The 18,195-nt window shown below is 44.2% G+C and overlaps 1 protein-coding gene across 1 annotated transcript; it reads right to left on the bottom strand.

The window, feature by feature from the left end:
* Nucleotides 1-1,746: 1,746 nt before the first annotated feature.
* GOLPH3 (golgi phosphoprotein 3) lies at nucleotides 1,747-13,042 on the bottom strand. Its single transcript, XM_053448157.1, has 4 exons — nucleotides 12,403-13,042; nucleotides 5,801-5,932; nucleotides 2,939-3,053; nucleotides 1,747-2,689 (listed from the first exon to the last, which is right to left on the bottom strand). The coding sequence occupies exons 1-4, from the start codon at nucleotides 12,601-12,603 to the stop codon at nucleotides 2,265-2,267; spliced, it is 873 nt and encodes a 290-aa protein (XP_053304132.1). The 5' UTR covers nucleotides 12,604-13,042; the 3' UTR covers nucleotides 1,747-2,264.
* Between the last annotated feature and the right edge of the window lie 5,153 nt (nucleotides 13,043-18,195).

Here is an 18,195-nt window from a genome sequence, read left to right as displayed (position 1 = left end):
TACATGTAATTCCAAGCATTCTTGGATTTAGTTCCCATTGTGTGTATTTCAATCGGGAGGCATATCGTTTGTTCCTAAGAATATTGTTCTAATAGCGGGGGGAGCATAAAATCTAAATTAGGGAAAAAGGTCTGGAAAAGGACTATGTGCCAACAGAACGATCTGCAATATGAATAATGAACAGATTGTTAAGGGAACATGTACATTCTTTCCAGTCTTCAAAGGATCCACGCGGTGAGGAACCTTTTTACTTGATGTACAGCACCGTGGTGACATTATGAGGGTTGGTGTTCAAACTGTGCCGCTCGGGAAGAAAAGCACCAAGCAAGCGCTGTTTGCACATAGACTAAGAGCCACGGCCAGAGAGAATACACAATGCGCGAGGGGAAAACATGCATTTTACGGAACGAAAGGCAACAGCGAAGCAGAACTGCCCCCTTTCAACCTCGATATAGCTGATCGATTATAGAATGGCCGTCCGACCCTACAGATCAAGCTTCTTCCCACCGTGTACAATGAGTGGCGGGTCATGGGTCGGCCGGCACATTTAATCTTTATATATATAATCTGGATCATTAAATTGAAGGCACCCGTAAAAGTTACAGTTTGGGTGTGTTGTGCGTACCTGTACAATGTGAAACGTACATACCCGGGAATTCCCAGAGCCCCCGGCGCAGTTTCTTCCACATGACCCTCATCCAACCCACCACCACCTCATCACTTCGACACCAAGAGTAGTAATGGGGGGGTTATGCACCTTATTCAATAACCTTTCAACTAGTTTAACTCATACAGATTAAAGCACATGTACAAATGACTCGGGTTTGTCGGTTTCAGGCACTTTAAAGATCATAGTTTATTTAACCGTATAATAAAAAGCTAGTATACAGGTAAGGGGGAATCCGATAACTGCAACAATAGTTACTTACCATCTTGCTCTGAATGTACTAACAAAAACATTTCCCGTCATTTAGAAAGCCCCCCTAACATCCCGTCCTGTGCTTCACGATCCTACAAAACGGCTCCAATGCAAGTCCCCCCCGTACTAAAAGGAGATGATGAATATCGAATGGTTTATTTACAGGCTGAACCAGGAAAACAAAAATTAAATAAAATCAAGCCGTGGGACAGAGCTAACAAGTGAATGCGGACAACCGAGCCTAAACGTTAATGTGCTAATCTGCATAATCATATACATAAAAAAAAGTTTAGGTTTTTGACCTACAGAAAAGCTGTAATTGGTTGATTTGCAGTTTTTTTTTTTTTTTTTCTGGAAACGCGCATGCAACATCTCAGGATAGACAACTGGATTGTGTTTAAGCCCAAACAGACAGGACAGAGATTTACAGCAACATTAAGTTACGCAAGTACATAGAATTTAAAACGGAGCGCGAGATTTACCGTTCACAGAAACCTCACGCAAAACGAAAATAAAAAAAAAACCAAAAAATCATGAGTTACTCGTTGGCTTTACGGTTCGTTGTATGTTTTGGAGCCCATGAAATAAGGCTGAAATGTAATTCTGACTCTGGTTGGACAAAAGGGAAAAACAAAAAAAAAACAAAAATAAAAAAAAAACAAACACAAAAAACACTTAAAACAAGGGAAGGAAAAGGTTTTACTATACAACTGAAACTATTTACATTATGGAATGATTCCTAATCCCAAGCTTCCAAAAACCACTGCATGTTCTCTACTCTGTGCGAATACATTAAAGGTTTAAAAATGGCCAACGCGGACACTTCGTTTATTTTTTGTTACGGCCGTGGCAGGAGATATTGGGTAAAAGAAAAGGGGGGAAAAGGAAAGTTTATGGAGCAGCCCAAAAGTGTTAAAACTATTCTAGAAAGCGCTAAGGAAGAAATGGAAAAATAAAGACACGTATTTAGACTTTGGTGATTGAAAGGCTTTTCCGTGACGCGTTTCACTTTGACCTAGAACCTCTCGAGCGTTGGTGAAGAAACTCACGGCGAGCAACTCCTGCGTTGCGTGGGCCAAAGCTTTGCTGCCAGTTGTTTAAAATGAACCCTTCCAGTAGTTAGAGAGGAAAAAAAATGGTTTCCAGGTAACGAGTTTTAGGAGTAGTGAAGTGCCAATATGGCAAAAAGAACTCTTTCGACGGGAAGGTCGCATCGTTCCAGCAGAATCCTGCAGACAGACGGAAACCGATGACTTCTTAGCCGACGCAACACAAGCAAAATACAAATGACCGAGAATGCCGAGCAGATTCACGTACGATGAACACCCTGGACCACGAGCGGGTTTTACTTTGTAAAGGTGGACACCACAGCCCAGAGGATTTCGTTGGCATTGGGTTTCGTAGACTCGACCTCGGGGTCTAAGTCGAGCAGCTGCCGCACTCTTTTCATACCCAAGTCGTATTGGTCATCCAAGAGCGGTGCGAAGGCGTTCTCTATGACGTCGGAGGAGTGGGCAAGGTAGATAAGGGCCAGCAGACGCTTGTCCATGCGGTGGGGATCCTTCACCCACTTGTCAAGAACGGCCTCCTGCACCTTCTTGATGAGACGCTGCTTGATGGTGTTGTTGGTGAGCGGGTGGGTGGTCATGTCAAACAGCAGGAAGTTTTGTTTCTCCGTAGTGAGGACGCCTTTTTCCACAAGGTTTTTAGCCAGCCGCTCACGGACATTTCGTAATTGGAAGTGGAGTTTTAGAGGGTTCCATGTCTCACCTGAAAAAAATAAAAAAAAATTTTTTAAATCTAAAGAACACAAAAAAAAATAATTAAAATGCATCATGACAAACAAAAAAGGTGAAGTCTTAGTATGTTTTTACATTTATCCGCTAGAAAAAAATAAATACCCAAAACTGAAATCTACACTAATTACTAACATAACATTCCCAATATATTCCGATAGACAAAGACTCCTTGTTACACCCAACCAGCACAGCTGAAACGCAAGGAATCTTATTCACGCACCACTTAGAAGTTCGATCCAGCTCTGCACAGTTTCCGGGGTAGGGGTTTCTTTTATATGTTTTAAGGCTTCGTCAAGCATAACGTCACCGGTGGGGGCATCGGATTTGCAGATAACCTAAATGGTGGAGAGAGAGAAACATGTTAGCGGCATTCAGCACGTAAAGTAACAGGATACGTTTCTGGTTAGTAAAATATGTTGTGGCGTCACTTCAGTCAAAAAGACACAAGAAGTTTTTGCATTTTTATGGCGGACGCAGGAGGCCAAAAGTGAAACTTCTGTCTGTAAAACAGATATGCAGGGGGTGGTTTTGGGAAAAATGCTGTGTTAAAGAACATATGCGAGGAAGACATTTTATTACCCATACGCTACCATTCAAAAAAAATGTAGGGTCACTTACAAGGTTTTTTTTAAGAAAGCATTAAAAAAAATGTCCATTAAATGGGTCAGAAATCCAGCACAGATGGGGTTAATATTGTAAATGACTATTGTAGCTGGAAACTGCCGATTTTAAAGGGAATCTCTTCATAGGTGTACAGTGGCCCTTTATCACTCCCATCACTCCTGTGTTCCAATGGCCCTTTATCACTCCCATGTTCCAATGGCCCTTTATCACTCCCATCACTCCTGTGTTCCAATGACACATTGTGTTCACTGACCCAAGTTTAACACTAACTGATGGTTAGAAATCCCTTTTGTTATTATGTTTTTTCCCCCATTAAAAAAAAAACGATATATATAGATCCCTTGTATGAACAGAAACGGCTTAAGTTCACATGTGTGCGGTGACAGCATTGGCTATATGCGTTCGCGGCACAATGCGTGTCTCGTGTGTGGTACGGAGAATTGCGGTTTCACATTTATTATAGGATTACGTTAAGGAATATAACCGGAATACACCGACGAGTGCGATGGGCGACATCTTATTTGAAATAGTCTTTGCCGTCCACATGTTTACAGCTCTAGACACACAGCGGTAACTGATTACTTTACACATTTATTCTCGGCTCCAACATTTTACAGCCAACTCGCTAGTCTGTTCTACGAATCCCTACAGATCCTCCGTATCCTCTTTCCTAAACTAATCCATCTGGACTGTAAAGACTGGAGACAGTCCGGCCAGGACTATTTAAATGAACACCTGGGGAGACAAGGGCCATGAGCTGGCAATATTCTTATATTTAGTTTGTTACTTAGCTACAAAACATTAATTCCAGCCACAAGAAGAAAAAAAACGAAGGGTGAATCACGGGGTGGGCGAGACGGGGTGGCCCGGTAACGGAACGCTGCCGATTTCATGAAAATTAACATTTCCGTGACACTTTCAGCACATATACGCTCCGGGGTCAGACTCCGGCTAGCAGTGTCTGCCGAGCCAAGCCTCAGCCGAATGCATATGGGGGATTCTGCAGCTATCATATGCATTACAGGGCATATAACGGCTACCATATACTTACATGATTTAACATTCTGTATAATATATATATCACACACACACACACAGTAATATCAGCACCCTCGAAGTATAAGCAGTTATTGGCACCCCTATGAATTCATATGATAAAAATATACCTGAAAGTATATTCCTATTGGTATTTTACATTCTGTGGTACACCTGGGTGATTAGGGACAGGAAATTGTTCAGACATGACTTCCTGTTTCACGGAGGATATAAATATGAGGTAACACACAGGCCAAATGCCCTTAGCCATTCATCGCAATGGGTAAGGCCAAGGAATATAGCTGTGATGTGCGGCAAAATGTTGTTGAGCTTCACAAAATTGGGAGTGGCTATAAGAAAATAGCAAATGCATTGAAAATGCCCATTTCCACCATCAGGGTAATAATTTACACATTCCAGTCAACTGGAAATGTTCTGAATCAGCCTGGAAGAGGACGCGTGTCTGTTATACGCACTGTGAAGAGGATGGTTCGAGCGGCCAGAACATCTCCAAGGACCTACGCTGGAGAATTGCAGAAGTTAGTTGCATCTTGGGGTCAGAAAGCCTCCAAAACTACAATCCGACGTCACCTACATCACCACACGTTGTTTGTAAAGAATTAAAGAAAAAAGAGTCTACTCTCATCCAAAAAACAAACTCAACCATCTTCAGTTTGCAGACACTTTTTGGCTATAAACACCAGAGGTGGGTTTGATGCACACACAGAGAGGTAGCCATATGGAAAAGCACCTCATGCCCACGGTTAAATACGGCGGTGGATCTTTAATGTTTTGGGGCTGTTTTTCTGCCACAGGACCTGGACATTTTGTTAGGGTTCACGGCATCATGGACTCTACAAATATCAAAAAATATTACGTGAACACCCGACTGTCTCTGCCAGAAAGCATAAAATGGGCCGTGGTTGGATCTTGCAGCAGGACAATGATCCAAAATCAACGCAAAAATGGTTAACTGACCACAAAATCAAGGTTCTAGCACTGCCATCCCAGTCCCCTGACTTGAACCCCATACAAAACCAGCGAGGTGACCTGAGGAGGATCGTCCACCAGCATCCGCCTCAAAAACTGTACAGAGGAACGGCCCGAGATCCCTTTCCCGAGTATTCTCCAACCTCATCAGGCATTATAGGAGAAGACACAGAGCTCTTATCTCGGCAAAGCGAGGCAGTGCAAATTATTGACTAAAAGGGTGCAAATTATTGTGCCACAAATATATATTTAACATTATTTACTTCCCTGCTGCTGAGCACCGACCAGAAAATGGGGGATCAGAGGGGAAACTATATATTGTTGAGAATCGTGAGACGAGGAGGCGGCTGGTAGCCGGGGCAGTGAAAGGTCCCTTTGATGTCGGTGAAATCTGCTGTTACTCTGTGGACGCTGGCCGCTGCAGCTTCCTTACCTTTCTTGTCAGGAGGCTTTTACGCCTCATCCCTCCGGCTTCGAGTGTAATTCGTCCCCTGAACGCCAGTTCAATCAGCATACAGCCACGTAAGCCGGCCGAGATACAATCGTTCCAGAAGGAGGTGTAGCCCTGAAAGGAAACAAGTTAGGATTTCATCTGGAAAGTCATGTTTGACAATCTAACCATTCATACGAAACACAAACAAGCAGAGAAAACGCAAACAAAAGACACGCATGTTTCAAATTCCCTCACTGTATTACCCTCTACCACTTATCTACCACGCTCTCAGAAAAGTTACTTAAATTACTTCTAAACATCTGACCCTATATTATAATGTTAAAACAAGAGGTCACCCTAATCCGGCACTCTGTTAAATTGATTACATATTACAAAAAAAAGTTATACATATTGGGAGAGAAGCGCAGAATTCTACTTATCAAAGCAAGTTGATGATTAGATTTTTTTTTAGGAGAGAATGTTTTATTATAGGCAGGGATGTTTCTGAAAGTATATAAAAAAACTAGACCTTTTATGAGCCACCCCAAAAAAAAAAAAAAAAAAATGTTCTGCCTGCAATGGGTTTGTTTGTGTTTTTTTAAAGCACCGGGGGGGGGGGCTGGGTCGTATGTGTTACAGGATTGCAGGATTATAAATTCTGTATGAGATGTCCCCGTGTGGCTGCTTTGTGCTTTTATATCCTTCTGAAGACAGACTCGTGTAGCAGAACCTGTTGAAAGAATCCGCACAAAGGGCTTTGTTTTCAGCCGTTTCCTGCAAAGCCAGGAGCCCGACGCGTACTAAACATCAAAGGCGAGAGGAGGTCGTGAGAACCCAAGCCGCCTTTTACCGATTCCGACGGAGCAACGGCAGCACAGCCGGCGCGGGTGTAATGAGGGCCGGAATAGCGGTACTAAGACATCGGCAGGCATCAAGTGAACACCCAAGAAAGAATTCCACACCCCCACGTTTGGTTTTGCTTATCTCATACACCCGCTTTTGTGGATTGCAACTCCGATCACCTTCAGCCAAGCTGATAAGTGTTATGGGGGTCGTGTCTCACAACAGCAGGTGGACAAGAGAAGGCAGACATACTGGTGAAAATATATATATTTTGTTAGCTAAACTGTGTTTGCATAGTACATCACCATTTAACCCTTTATTTTCTGTGTGCTGTTGCGCAGCGAGCGTGTCATGTAGCTCGTCCTATAGATTTCAAAAATATATACGGAAGCCTACGCGTGGGGTATCCCTGTAATCCAGAGATGCAGCTCAATACATTTTTAGGTTGATTTCTCTGCAGTTACATGTAATCTATGCAAACAATCCTAAAAACGGAGAGGTTGGCTGGGAAAACAAAAATCAACGTTACAGCTCCCTTTGCCACGGAATGGTGAGCAACTGGTTGCATGACGCGCTCCTAGCGAAATACTCCGGCTTGTCCCAAAGGAGACAGACAGAAATAAAATTAAACATTTTCAAGTTTGGAAAAGTGTACAGGAATGTTCCCCGTAACGTCCAAAAAAAAACAAACACAAAAACCTTGAGTGGTATCTTGATCACTGAACTGGTTTGGGGTCCATTTTCATAGTAAAATATTAGAAAAGATGTTTCTTTTACAAATATTTGTATTACACATACTAAATGTTGGACTACACAACTAACAAGGGTATCAAAAGACACGGGTGCACAAAAAAAATTAAAAAGGAGAATCATGGTTAAGGAAATCGTGTAAAACATCTCAGGTGTTTGGGCACAACACCCAGAGTAAAGAAGGGGTTAATTTATTGTCCCAGGGGTCAGAGAAGAAGCTCTCTGCTTCACTTAAGCAGTCCCTTTACATGCCAATGCATTGTACCCAATGGCACCCTTTGCCATCATGCAAGTCAACAAAGCCATGTAGAGACTACCACACAATTACTCTAAGACCTACAATATAGAAGAAACTCATCAAATATCCTCTCCCATCAATATAGGAAATGGGAGTCTGAGTTCTGATGCATGCGGTTTTCTGCCAAACATTCTAAAACGTACACAAAGTTCTAAAGAAATAAAAGATTAATTAAACTAGAAGTAAAGCTTAAGAGCCGGCATGTTCTGTGCAATGGAGACAAATGGGGTGGGGGATCTTAGTCTGACCAGGATGCCCCTTGCTGTATATGCCACAAAGGAGATGGCTGCTCTCATATCGTAAGCGGATGATGAGGACCAATCTGTTGCACAAACTTGGGGAGCCATGTCAACATCGAGGCACTGGGGCGCAACATCCAGACTCCATGCAGCCTTGACAGTAACACACATTCATAGCACGGAAGGCTCCTAAACAGACAGAATGAGTCAACTCAATAAAGGAACCAAGCACACCAGCTTTTCACCTTCGTGAATCTGTTCACTATGCAAAGTTGCAGATGGAACACAAGCTACTTTAGTTTCCCTCACACAAATTCCCCAGGTAGCTCTCAACTGATATATTTACAACATAATAAAGAGCTTTAGAAAACCCTTCCTGGAGAAAACCCAAAAACTGGCCAATGTCGGCAGAAACCTTTTCCCTGAAAACCATGAAGAAAAGATCCTCCAAACTTTGGGGTATTTAGAATTCTGTAGAAAGGTCTTAACCACACTAGAAGAAAGACTATGAATCATCTCCATCATCCAACCCATCTATCTCAGGTAACTTGAGTTGGGATGGAAGAGTGGACCCTTAGAACTCTTCTGTCTGGTAGTCTGAAGGGCTCGGCCACCGACATTCTTATCAGGACCACCTTAGACAGGAGGGGAAGAGGTGGAAAAAATATACAGAAGACCTTCCTCCAGAGCCACTGGATCTCCTACTGGAAGCAGTGGAACAAAACGAACATCCTGTTGAATCAGGAAGCCATCAGGTCTAGAAGTTCTAGGTAGCTGTGTCTGCAAGCTTCTGACATGCTCCAGAGACCTTGGACTGAGCTTCCTAGAAGCGTATATCCACAGCTGGATGGCTTGCATCCATGGAGAAGACAACCAAGATCTCCATAAAAAACACTGAATCTTCTTGTCTGATAGATAATGTACTACGCTCTATCCTCCATGTTTATGCTCAAGAGACTAAAACTATAGAAGGCACCATTCTCAACAGGAAGTCCTGCTAGTGGCCTTGGCCACAGCTGGGTAAACATTAGGGATGGCCCACAAGTCCGTGTTGCCTCCGGAAAGGGGTAGAAACGACACACTCTCCTAGATGTTGACAGTCATTTCCCAGGATGTTTTCATTGCTCTGAGAAGCTTGGACAAAGTCTCATGCACAGGAAAGCAGTTTTGGTCTAACATTGCCAGAACAGGAGGCCATCCTCTAAACTGATGGTAGAAACTGGTGGTCTACTTTTTCGGCTGGTAAAAAAGGGTTCATCTTGAACTTTCCCTTCTCCGGATAAGGACAAATCTGCTGAATCTGGGTCCGAAACCGCTGGAAAGGCATCCTTTCCCTGGAGGAGAAAAACTCCAGAGCAGGAATCATGGCATGGACAAAATCTAACATGGACACCTAGTCAAGGAGATGAGGATGCAGTAGGAAGAAAGCTGTATCGTTGATTACAAAAGGAAGTCAAAAAGCATTTCTGTAACAGGCAGAAATACTGCATCACACTCCAGTGACGTCAGCACACTTATACAAACCTATAAAAAAAGTGAAGATCGTGCGCAGCCGCAACCTAAGGACCGTCTCCTACCAGACTGACAAAAAACTCCAGACTAACAGCCACGAACGGCAAGAAGGACTGAAGACATCTGGTGGCCCAGCGACCGGGGCCACCCTGTCTGCTAGTGTAAAACCACTAGACATGTCACCAAATTACTATCACTTTGCTCTCCTATGCTAGGTACCCTTTAAAGACCTCCATCATACCTTTACATCCTTTGGTTATTGCCCTATGGGTGTAAGCAATAGACGAGGCCCAAAAGGTTTCGAATAGTAACTTTTTTTTTTGTTTGTTTGTTATTGTGATGGTCTATTTGCAAAGTTAATTCACATACCTTGAAAGCCTCTTGGAGATCAGAAGAGGGCACAGGCTGGATCAAAGACATACGCACTATACATCTGCTGCAAATAGTGTCAAACATCCTTACACAGTCCATGTATTGTTGCAAAAAATACATTGGCTCTGGCTACAATCAGGTAAAGGCGGCAGGATTTGGTGAGGGACTGGATGTGAGAGAAGAAGAAGTTGTTGGTTGGTGGTGTTGTGATAGAGATGTCAGGAACTGCAGGCAGCGGCCCAAGAACTGAGCCCTGAACAGACAGCGGTAGGGGAGAGGAGCACGTTCCAATGACTAAGACACTATAGGTACGGTCAGAAGTAATATTTAAACCAGGAAAGAGCCGTCTCACGGATGCCATCGCCATGTTTGTTGAAGGGGAGGTCAACTGTGTCAAAGGCTGCAGAGAGGTCCACGAGAATACGTATTGAGAAGTGGACTTTTGTTTTAGAGGCGAGGACATGGTAACTTGAGTGAGTGCTGTGGACAGAAACCAGATTGTAGGGGGTCAGGCAGAGAGTCTGAAGAGAGGAAATTAGTTAATTGGTTATAAGTTAGTAGTTCCAGCCGTTTGGATGCCAAGGAGAGAAGGGAACTGGACGGTACTTTGTTGGCGAAGTGCGATCAAGGGAAAGATTCTTTATGATGAGAGAGATGACAGCAGGATGGGAATACAGCAGAGGAGAAAGATTGAAGATGCTGGTTAGGGTTCAGATAACGACACTAGAAAGCGATGGCAAGGGCCGATGGGACAGGTGGGAGGACGAGAAAACCTATCAATGAACAGCAGGAACTTTATTAACAATGTGTTACAGACACAAAGTAACCAGGCTCGCGGGACGTTTACCGCGGTGTATATATCACATTCGCTTCGTTAACGTGCTGCAATCGCTCCACTTAACGGATTTTCAGGCAGGCTTTGAAGGGACTGGAAAGGAAAACAAGAGCCGTCGGCTCAGGGAGCGTCCAACATGCTGGTTTTAGCCAAGATATTGTACAGCACTGCGGAATATGATGGCGCTACATAAAAATAATGAGATGGATAAAGTGTAACAGAAAACAGTCTCTTTTATACCAAAACTATTACCCCGCCCGGCAACACCACATGAACGTATATACAAAAAGACTTAAGGGCCACCACCAGCAAGAAGGTGCAATATGGCGCCAAGTAAGCAACGTTAAATCTTTGTAACCCATGGCAACCATTTAACATGGTGCTTCCTGTAATGAACACTCACCAGCATGAGTAACCCCTCAACTTAGGGCAAAATCACAACATTTTTTGCTTAATATGTTGGCTACATATAACAAACAGAGTATAACAGAGTATAACAAACTGATACGTCTAAAAGAACGACGGGCTGAATATCCGGATGTCTTTATGAGACAGAGGATCTGTGGATTAATAAGCAGGTGACAAAACAAATAAGGGGTGATTCACTAAAAACAGAGTTGGGGGTTTCAGCTCCTTGCCTTCACTCCATTATGAGCGAGCTTCTGCAGGATGAGCTGTGCCAGCCCTGTATGATGTATAATGAAATAAGTGCAGCTCCTCCTAAGTCATACGTTATACAGGCTGCCCGTGCTGGCCCTTCACATAGCAAAGTTTGAGCATAAAGACCACAACTTTCCAACAGACCCAATGGCAGAGTGTCAGGAGCGGTAAATGTACAGACAGTATAGAACTATTAACGTGCACATTTTGGCTCGGACCACTGATCCAAACGGCACTGCCCCAGGGGGAGAATAACCCCCTCCAAGCGGCAACGAAGCAACCGTTCTGAAAGTCAGGTCTATAGACAGCTATCACGTCCAAACACCCAACTTACCAATAGAAAAGGAATCTGACGGCAGATCAGACCCATTCTATCCTCATGTAAGACTTGGACCTTAATCAGTCATTGGTCTCGTCTTAAATCCCCTGTCTGTGGTAGCTTGTAGTGGTACCCTGGGAGGCTGTTCTATGCATCTACCACCCTTTCAAGAAAGTATATGCAGGCACCAAGTAAAGCTTCCTTACATTCCCTCTAGTTTTAGATTATGGCCTCTTGTTCTAACCCTCCGGCACTTTATGAAATCCCTTTAAGTATTTAAACGTTTCCCTCACATTCCCTCTCACTTCTCCCCCAAGCTGTAGATGGTGAGCCCCCTCAGTCTCTGCTGATAACTTACTTCAGCACCCCAGCCCCCCCCCCGGTCCAATAAGTCACCGCACAGTCTTACATACTAATCACCGAGATTACCTGCAAAGTTTACCATGCCAGGGGTAGCAAATGCTATTCCTCTAGCTGCTGTGGGACTACGATTCCCATGATCCCCAGTACACCTCCCAAATGTGTGTGACTTATGGGAGATGTAGTTTCTGGTTAGCCACAGAGCTGCCAGGGGATTAGGCCACGGAGGGTGTAGGGTGCTGCCACCGAGCTGTGCACACCGACTGCAGGTAACCTAATAAGCTACAAACACATAGGGCCCTATTAAGGACCGCGCGAGGAGCCGGATCAGTTACCATCCCAGCCCCGATGCTTTGTTTCGGGTAGTGGGAGAGCTCGCACCCGCCTCCCCCTTGCACTAAGCGGGACACTCACCTCCCTGTCCTTCAGCCCCAGCAGTAGCACCTCCTCCATCAGGGTGAGTCTGGCCTCCTTGTCCCCGGCCTTGTCGTCTTCGTCCTGCTCGTCACGGTCTCGGTCCTCATCGTCCCCGTGTTCCGCCCTGTCCCGCTCGCTGCGGGAGGCCTCGGTGCGGCGCTGGACCAGCCCGGAGCTGCGCTGGGTCAGGGACGTCATGCTGCTGTTTGCGGAGGGAGTGAGGGGACAGAACTGGGCAGCCTACAGCGGGGGTCGTGGAGCAGCCGGGAACACCGTGCAGCAGGCGGGGAGGGCTATCTCTCACCCCAAACAAGTCTCATCAGGCCGCGGCTCCCTGTCCGCCGCTGCCTTACCTCTGCCAGGAGCGGGCAGCTGTACAGACCCCAGCCAAGATGGCGGTAGCCGCTGACGTCACCGAGAGATGTGGCACGGGCTACTGGCTTCAAAGCACCAGAGACACAAAACACATTAACGCAAGTGTACTAGATATTACGGCTGACGCGGTTCCGTTGAACGCAGGGCTGTTGTACGCGCGTTGGTTGCTCTCTATCGTTTATACGTCTACGTTGTAGACTCGATAAGAGGCGCAGCCTAAACCGGATGTGAAGTACCCAGAAGAGGCGGAAGGAGGGAGAGCGTCCATGTGCATGTTTTGCTTGGGAGATGCTCGCCTCAGTGTCAGGGAGATGGCGATTTCCAGGCTCCTGAATCCATACCGCTGCTGCTCTATACAGCGCTACAATTATACAAATAACCAGCATGGCTGCCTACGTCACATTCACACCGGCTTGCACTATTTATACTTTCATCTTAAGGCTTTGCAGATTATGAAAAGAATAATGCGGAATCATCAGTTTGAGGCATTTTCAGTCTGTAATAAAATTAACTTTATTGTTTTAAATGGTACAGATTATATATTAACTGTGTGACTGTCATACTGTGCAACGACCAGAGAGGGTGTGGTTAGAGGCGTGGCAAGAGGCGGGGCTGTACAAGACATTTTATGTGATTTTGTGACACCTAAAAAGTTACATAATCAAATCAGCCCGTCCCCCGAATTCCTGCTGCTTCTATACACATTAATGTGACTTTTAGGATACATTCATACTGTATTTTGTTTTTTACATATTATTACTAATTATTAGGTTATGCATTCGTGTTAAAAACTTGTCCTAAACAAACCTATGTATCATTTCTGTGGATGCATCAGATATGGAAATGGGAGATCTTGGTTTAACCCTTTAAGGACAATGGGCGGTCCCTAAACCCATTGAAAACAATGCATTTTGAGCCCGTACATGTACGGGCTTTGTCATTAAGGGGTTAACAAACATGGTAAAAACAAAAGGTCCTGAAAGGGTTAATATATCGGCACATTAGCGAGGACCGGTTGCACGCGTTCATAATGGCGCGGGGAGGGGAATGGGCAGCCCTACGGCGCAGCTTGCAGGGGTCCAGCGTTTCGCGTTAAGAACCCGCCTAGAACGTTCAGTCTAGAACTCAGCAGCTCCACCTGAGCGGCCACCTGGATTTTATTTTTTAACTAAATGAAGAGCACTCATTTCTTTACAGCCCTGGAAATTATTATTAGGGCTTTGCCGCTTATTAACACATTTACCCCTTCGTACTTCGTACAGATACCTCCGCAGATGCAGCTTCGCGTTTCCCCCATAGCTGCTGCTAAAAGATGTGAAAGCAGCATGCAGGGAGTGTAGAAGCACGCAGCTTACCCCCCCCCCCCATAGTCCTGGGAAAGAACCCGGCTTTGTGTTATGTAGGTTTAAACGAGGACAGGCTGATCGCTGCGAGCGTCTGACCTACAAAGAGTCATTTTCCTGCAGGATCTCGCAGGAACCTCCGGTTGGCGCACCACGTAGTGCTTGGATATAACCCGTGGAGGCAAGAAAAATGGAAATAAAATATTTAATTTTAATTTTGGATCATACAGCAGGAGGCGTCCACTGGCTACTGGACTACAACTCCCAAGATCCTTAGCTAACCCCTGGCTGACTGTCTAATGACCATGAGAGTTGCAATCCGACAGCAGCTTGGGAGCTAACTGCTGGTTACAATCCCATGTAGCGTTCGCTGTCACTATAATTATTAGATTGCGAGCTCACGAGCGCAGCCGCCATACGGCTAGATGGCAGCTCAAGGGCCGGGTTCTCAACTCCTGCTGTGTCTGTATTAATGTATATTTGTTATGTGTGTGTTAATTGCCGCATTTAAATTGTACAGCGATGCGTAATTTGTTGGCGCTTAATAAATAAAAGTTAATGATAATAATGAATAAAATGCGACACGGTGCTGTAGAACAGTCATTACGTGACATTTTGTTTAAAGAGCACCTGCAGATACTATAGCGGGGAGTTAAAAAGAACATACAACATCACAATATATTAGACCGACAATAACACACATTCATACTGTTACAGAGTCCTGCTCTTGTGATCTTACAATCTATTGCAGACGTGCGATATCACATACATGTATGTCTGCTATCTGTTCTCTATCATGTTGGGACTGTCCTGATACATTTCAGAACCATTGGCAGCTATGATAAACGTCTTCTAGATTGTAAGCTCCTCCTCGTACCTGTGTAATATGACGGCTCTTTATAAACCGATAAGTAACACAATCTGAAACAATAAAGCGCGTTCAGGTTTCAGAACCAAAATGCGAGCAGCGGGTTTCTCACCCGCTTTGTCTCTCATTTAATTGGATAGATATTTTTTAGTATTTTTTTTCTTATTTTTAAAATGCGGGTTAATGTTTCATTCTCTTATTATTGTGAAGCAGTTCCTGGGGAATCTGTTTATGGATAAAAGGCTTCCGAAAATCACCTAAAAAGTGCAAAGTAATTTTTTTAGACGACGGCCCTATTTTACGCGGTATTTATAAAGTCTAGTGATTTATTGTAAGCCTCTCGCCCTCCGCCAGCAGCAACAGCTTCTTAATCTATAAAATGTGTTTAGTTTAAACTACAAAATAAATATAATCATCATGAATTCAGGAACGGGTGTATTTTTCTTTTTACTGGTAAGCCCGCCTCGGAAATGGATATTTTTACCGCAGCGATCGTATGAATCGGCTCTTTATTCCCCCAGACCGGTTACAGACGCCAGCGGCCTCCTGCCCTAACAGCCCAGGTATTCAGTCTCTCGCAGCGCTCATCGCTTCTTTATAATTATATAATTATTTCACTCCTTCCCCCTACCCTAATCTTCCCATAGTCCTGAACCCTGCCAATGGTATAACACAAACCCGTGGCCCCTCACCCTGTATTCATCATGGTTTGGACCTAGATGGTAACGTCTTGCAGAAAATTTGCTCAGAATATGACCCGGCGGTATATTAAACACCCTTTGAATGCTCTGTAAGAATATTACAGATGCTGTATACAGGAGATTAGATTTTTGGGGAGCGCAGGGGCTGTTAGTGCCCGTGTTACTCCGCAGAGTCTCCCCCAATTACATTTGCCCCTTTCGGCATTTGCTGTGTTCGTCTGAACACATCTACCGAGCTGTATGATAATTGCTGGACGCAAGTGTATGAGGAGGGTCTAAGAAGACACCACCTGTAATTTGGTCATTTTCATTTAACCCCTTCAGGATATAGGGAATACGGCACAAAAAAAAACACCGGACGTTTCTCCCTCATCATCGTCTTTTTGCACCGGTAGGGATAAATGCCTGCTGGTGAACCGGTGACCTGTCATTGCTTAAATTGTGAGAGATCCTCCAGGGCCACCTGAAGACGATTGGGAGGATAGCTGTCCGTTATTATAATTCATACATTTATGGCACCCAGTGATAAGCCTTAAAGACAGCGCAGTCAAACCGATTCAGCAACATGGATAGCAATAGACTTGTGCAAACGGACCAGAAACAATTCGGATAGAATTTTATTTCCTGCCCTTTCTGTTCGGAGCAAAATTAGGAGGGCTTTTTTCATTGTAATTAACACTCATTCACTTTCTCACTCGCATTTAAGTGCTCTCTCTCTCTCTCTCTCATTGTCTCCCTCCCAACTTCTCCACTGACTGCTCCCGTGTCACGTCTCCTTTCCCTCTCCTTGCTCTCCTGTCTTCTTTCTTCGTCTGCATGAACCAGGCTTCCAGGAGCAAAAGGGCAGAGAAGTGTTTCTCCACCTATTCTCTGCAAATCCATCTTCATTATTCTGGCCTTTCTGGACTTCCATTAAACGACAGATGCACGGGGACAGACTCTCCCCTGTTCCTCTAACTGCGAGACAGGCCTGGTTCACAAAGAAGAAGGAGAAAGAAGAAGAAGAAAGAAGAAGAGGCAAGAGAAGAAGTGGAGCTGCGGGAAAGAAGACAGGGACACAAAAACAGTCGGAGAAGGTAGGGAGACATTGAAAGAGAGCGAAAAACAAAATGCAAAAGGAAATTCGGAGCGCTCTGTTTTTTACTTTCTTCGCTGGGGTGCCTCCTCCTGACATTTGTGTCAATGGATGAAATTGGCAAATGTTAGCAATACAACCGTGTCAGGACGAAACGGGCAAAGCAATATATGGTCATTCTGGCGTGAATTCCCTGTGTTTATACCTCATATAGGTGTTTTTATATAGTATCTGCGAGTTATTTAACCCCTACAACCAGCAGCATATTCATGCGAGAAACTAATTTACATTCCGTTCTTTGGAGGATAATTTTTTCCCCTTTGACAAACAACCCAACCCTCCCTTTCCAGCAAAGCAATCGGAGAAAAAGAGCATCGGAAATATTTATAGATTTTAATAACAAAATTGCCATAAAGTAAAAATACACAAAAATGCCTTTCGGTTCTCGCAACGATACAAGCCTGTGGTTACTGAATCAATTACATTTCTAAATATGTTAACAAAAAAAAGATGTGTAGAATTCAGAATATTGGCCAAAGCTTTAGAAATTGATCTAATAAATATATTGCCTCTAATATAGATGGGGCGATTGTTATTTATATGCAGGAAATATTACAAGGTTATTCCATAGACCAAATCTGCTACAATGTGGTGCAGTTACCACGGCAACCAATTTTCCCACTTTGCGTCAGAAATGCTCTTTATACCAAAACCCTGTTTTTCTTGGATCGTCAAAGTAAGAACAAGGCAGACTTATTTTAGAACAAAACCTTTTTTTTTTTTTGGTAGTTTTGTTACCTGGAAACAACCATTTTTTTTTTTTTTTTTTTTAAACGGACTGCACTTTACTCTTCCAGCGCTAGCAACGTCCTGAGCAATTGAAAGTGAAAAGTGCCATATTGCAACGCCAGACGGAGCAGAAGGGAGGGAGGTGCAAACATCTTATGGCCCTTTTCTTTTCATCTTTATGGCCAATAAAACATATAGACCGTTCACAACGATCTTCACATACGCTGCGGTCCCTGGCCCCGAGGCCTTTTTTGGCTAAAACTTGGCACATGGACGTGTTACCTACGGACGGATTGTCGCACTTAAGTGAAAAGCGATTGACTTTCCGGTGTAAAATCACCTTTTAAAGGAAGAACGTGTGTTAAAGACATGTAACTAGCTTTAAACGCAGTCCGGGTATTCCAATCACCCATTCTAGATTATCAACCCATCGCTCTTACTCCCGATGGCTGAACCAAAGCACAGGGCAGGACCGAAGCGCATGTCCGGACAGAAGAGGCATCAGAGGCGGTTGGTAGCTGCTAAACCGCGAGTCCCGGGGGAAATCCTGGAGGAACCTTACTACGTTCTAGTAAAGCGGAGCAAAAACGATAACTGAAAAGCCCTGAAAATCAGTCACATGCCCTTATTTAATACTCA

The sequence above is a fragment of the Spea bombifrons genome, chromosome 1 (assembly GCF_027358695.1).
Source record: "Spea bombifrons isolate aSpeBom1 chromosome 1, aSpeBom1.2.pri, whole genome shotgun sequence".
Taxonomy (NCBI): Eukaryota; Metazoa; Chordata; class Amphibia; order Anura; family Pelobatidae; genus Spea; species Spea bombifrons.
The sequence above is the reverse complement of the archived record's forward strand: the minus strand, read 5'-3'. Positions and strand labels throughout refer to the sequence as shown.

Bases quoted from the DNA above. Each gene is read 5' to 3' on its own strand.
- GOLPH3 (XM_053448157.1), bottom strand. From the start codon at position 12,603: ATGACGTCCCTGACCCAGCGCAGCTCCGGGCTGGTCCAGCGCCGCACC. The intron at 3,054-5,800 runs GTAAGGAAGCTG...TCCACCATTTAG, and splicing joins AAAGCCTCCTGACAAGAAAG to GTTATCTGCAAATCCGATGC. The intron at 2,690-2,938 runs GTGCGTGAATAA...TATTTTTTTCAG, and splicing joins CTGGATCGAACTTCTAAGTG to GTGAGACATGGAACCCTCTA.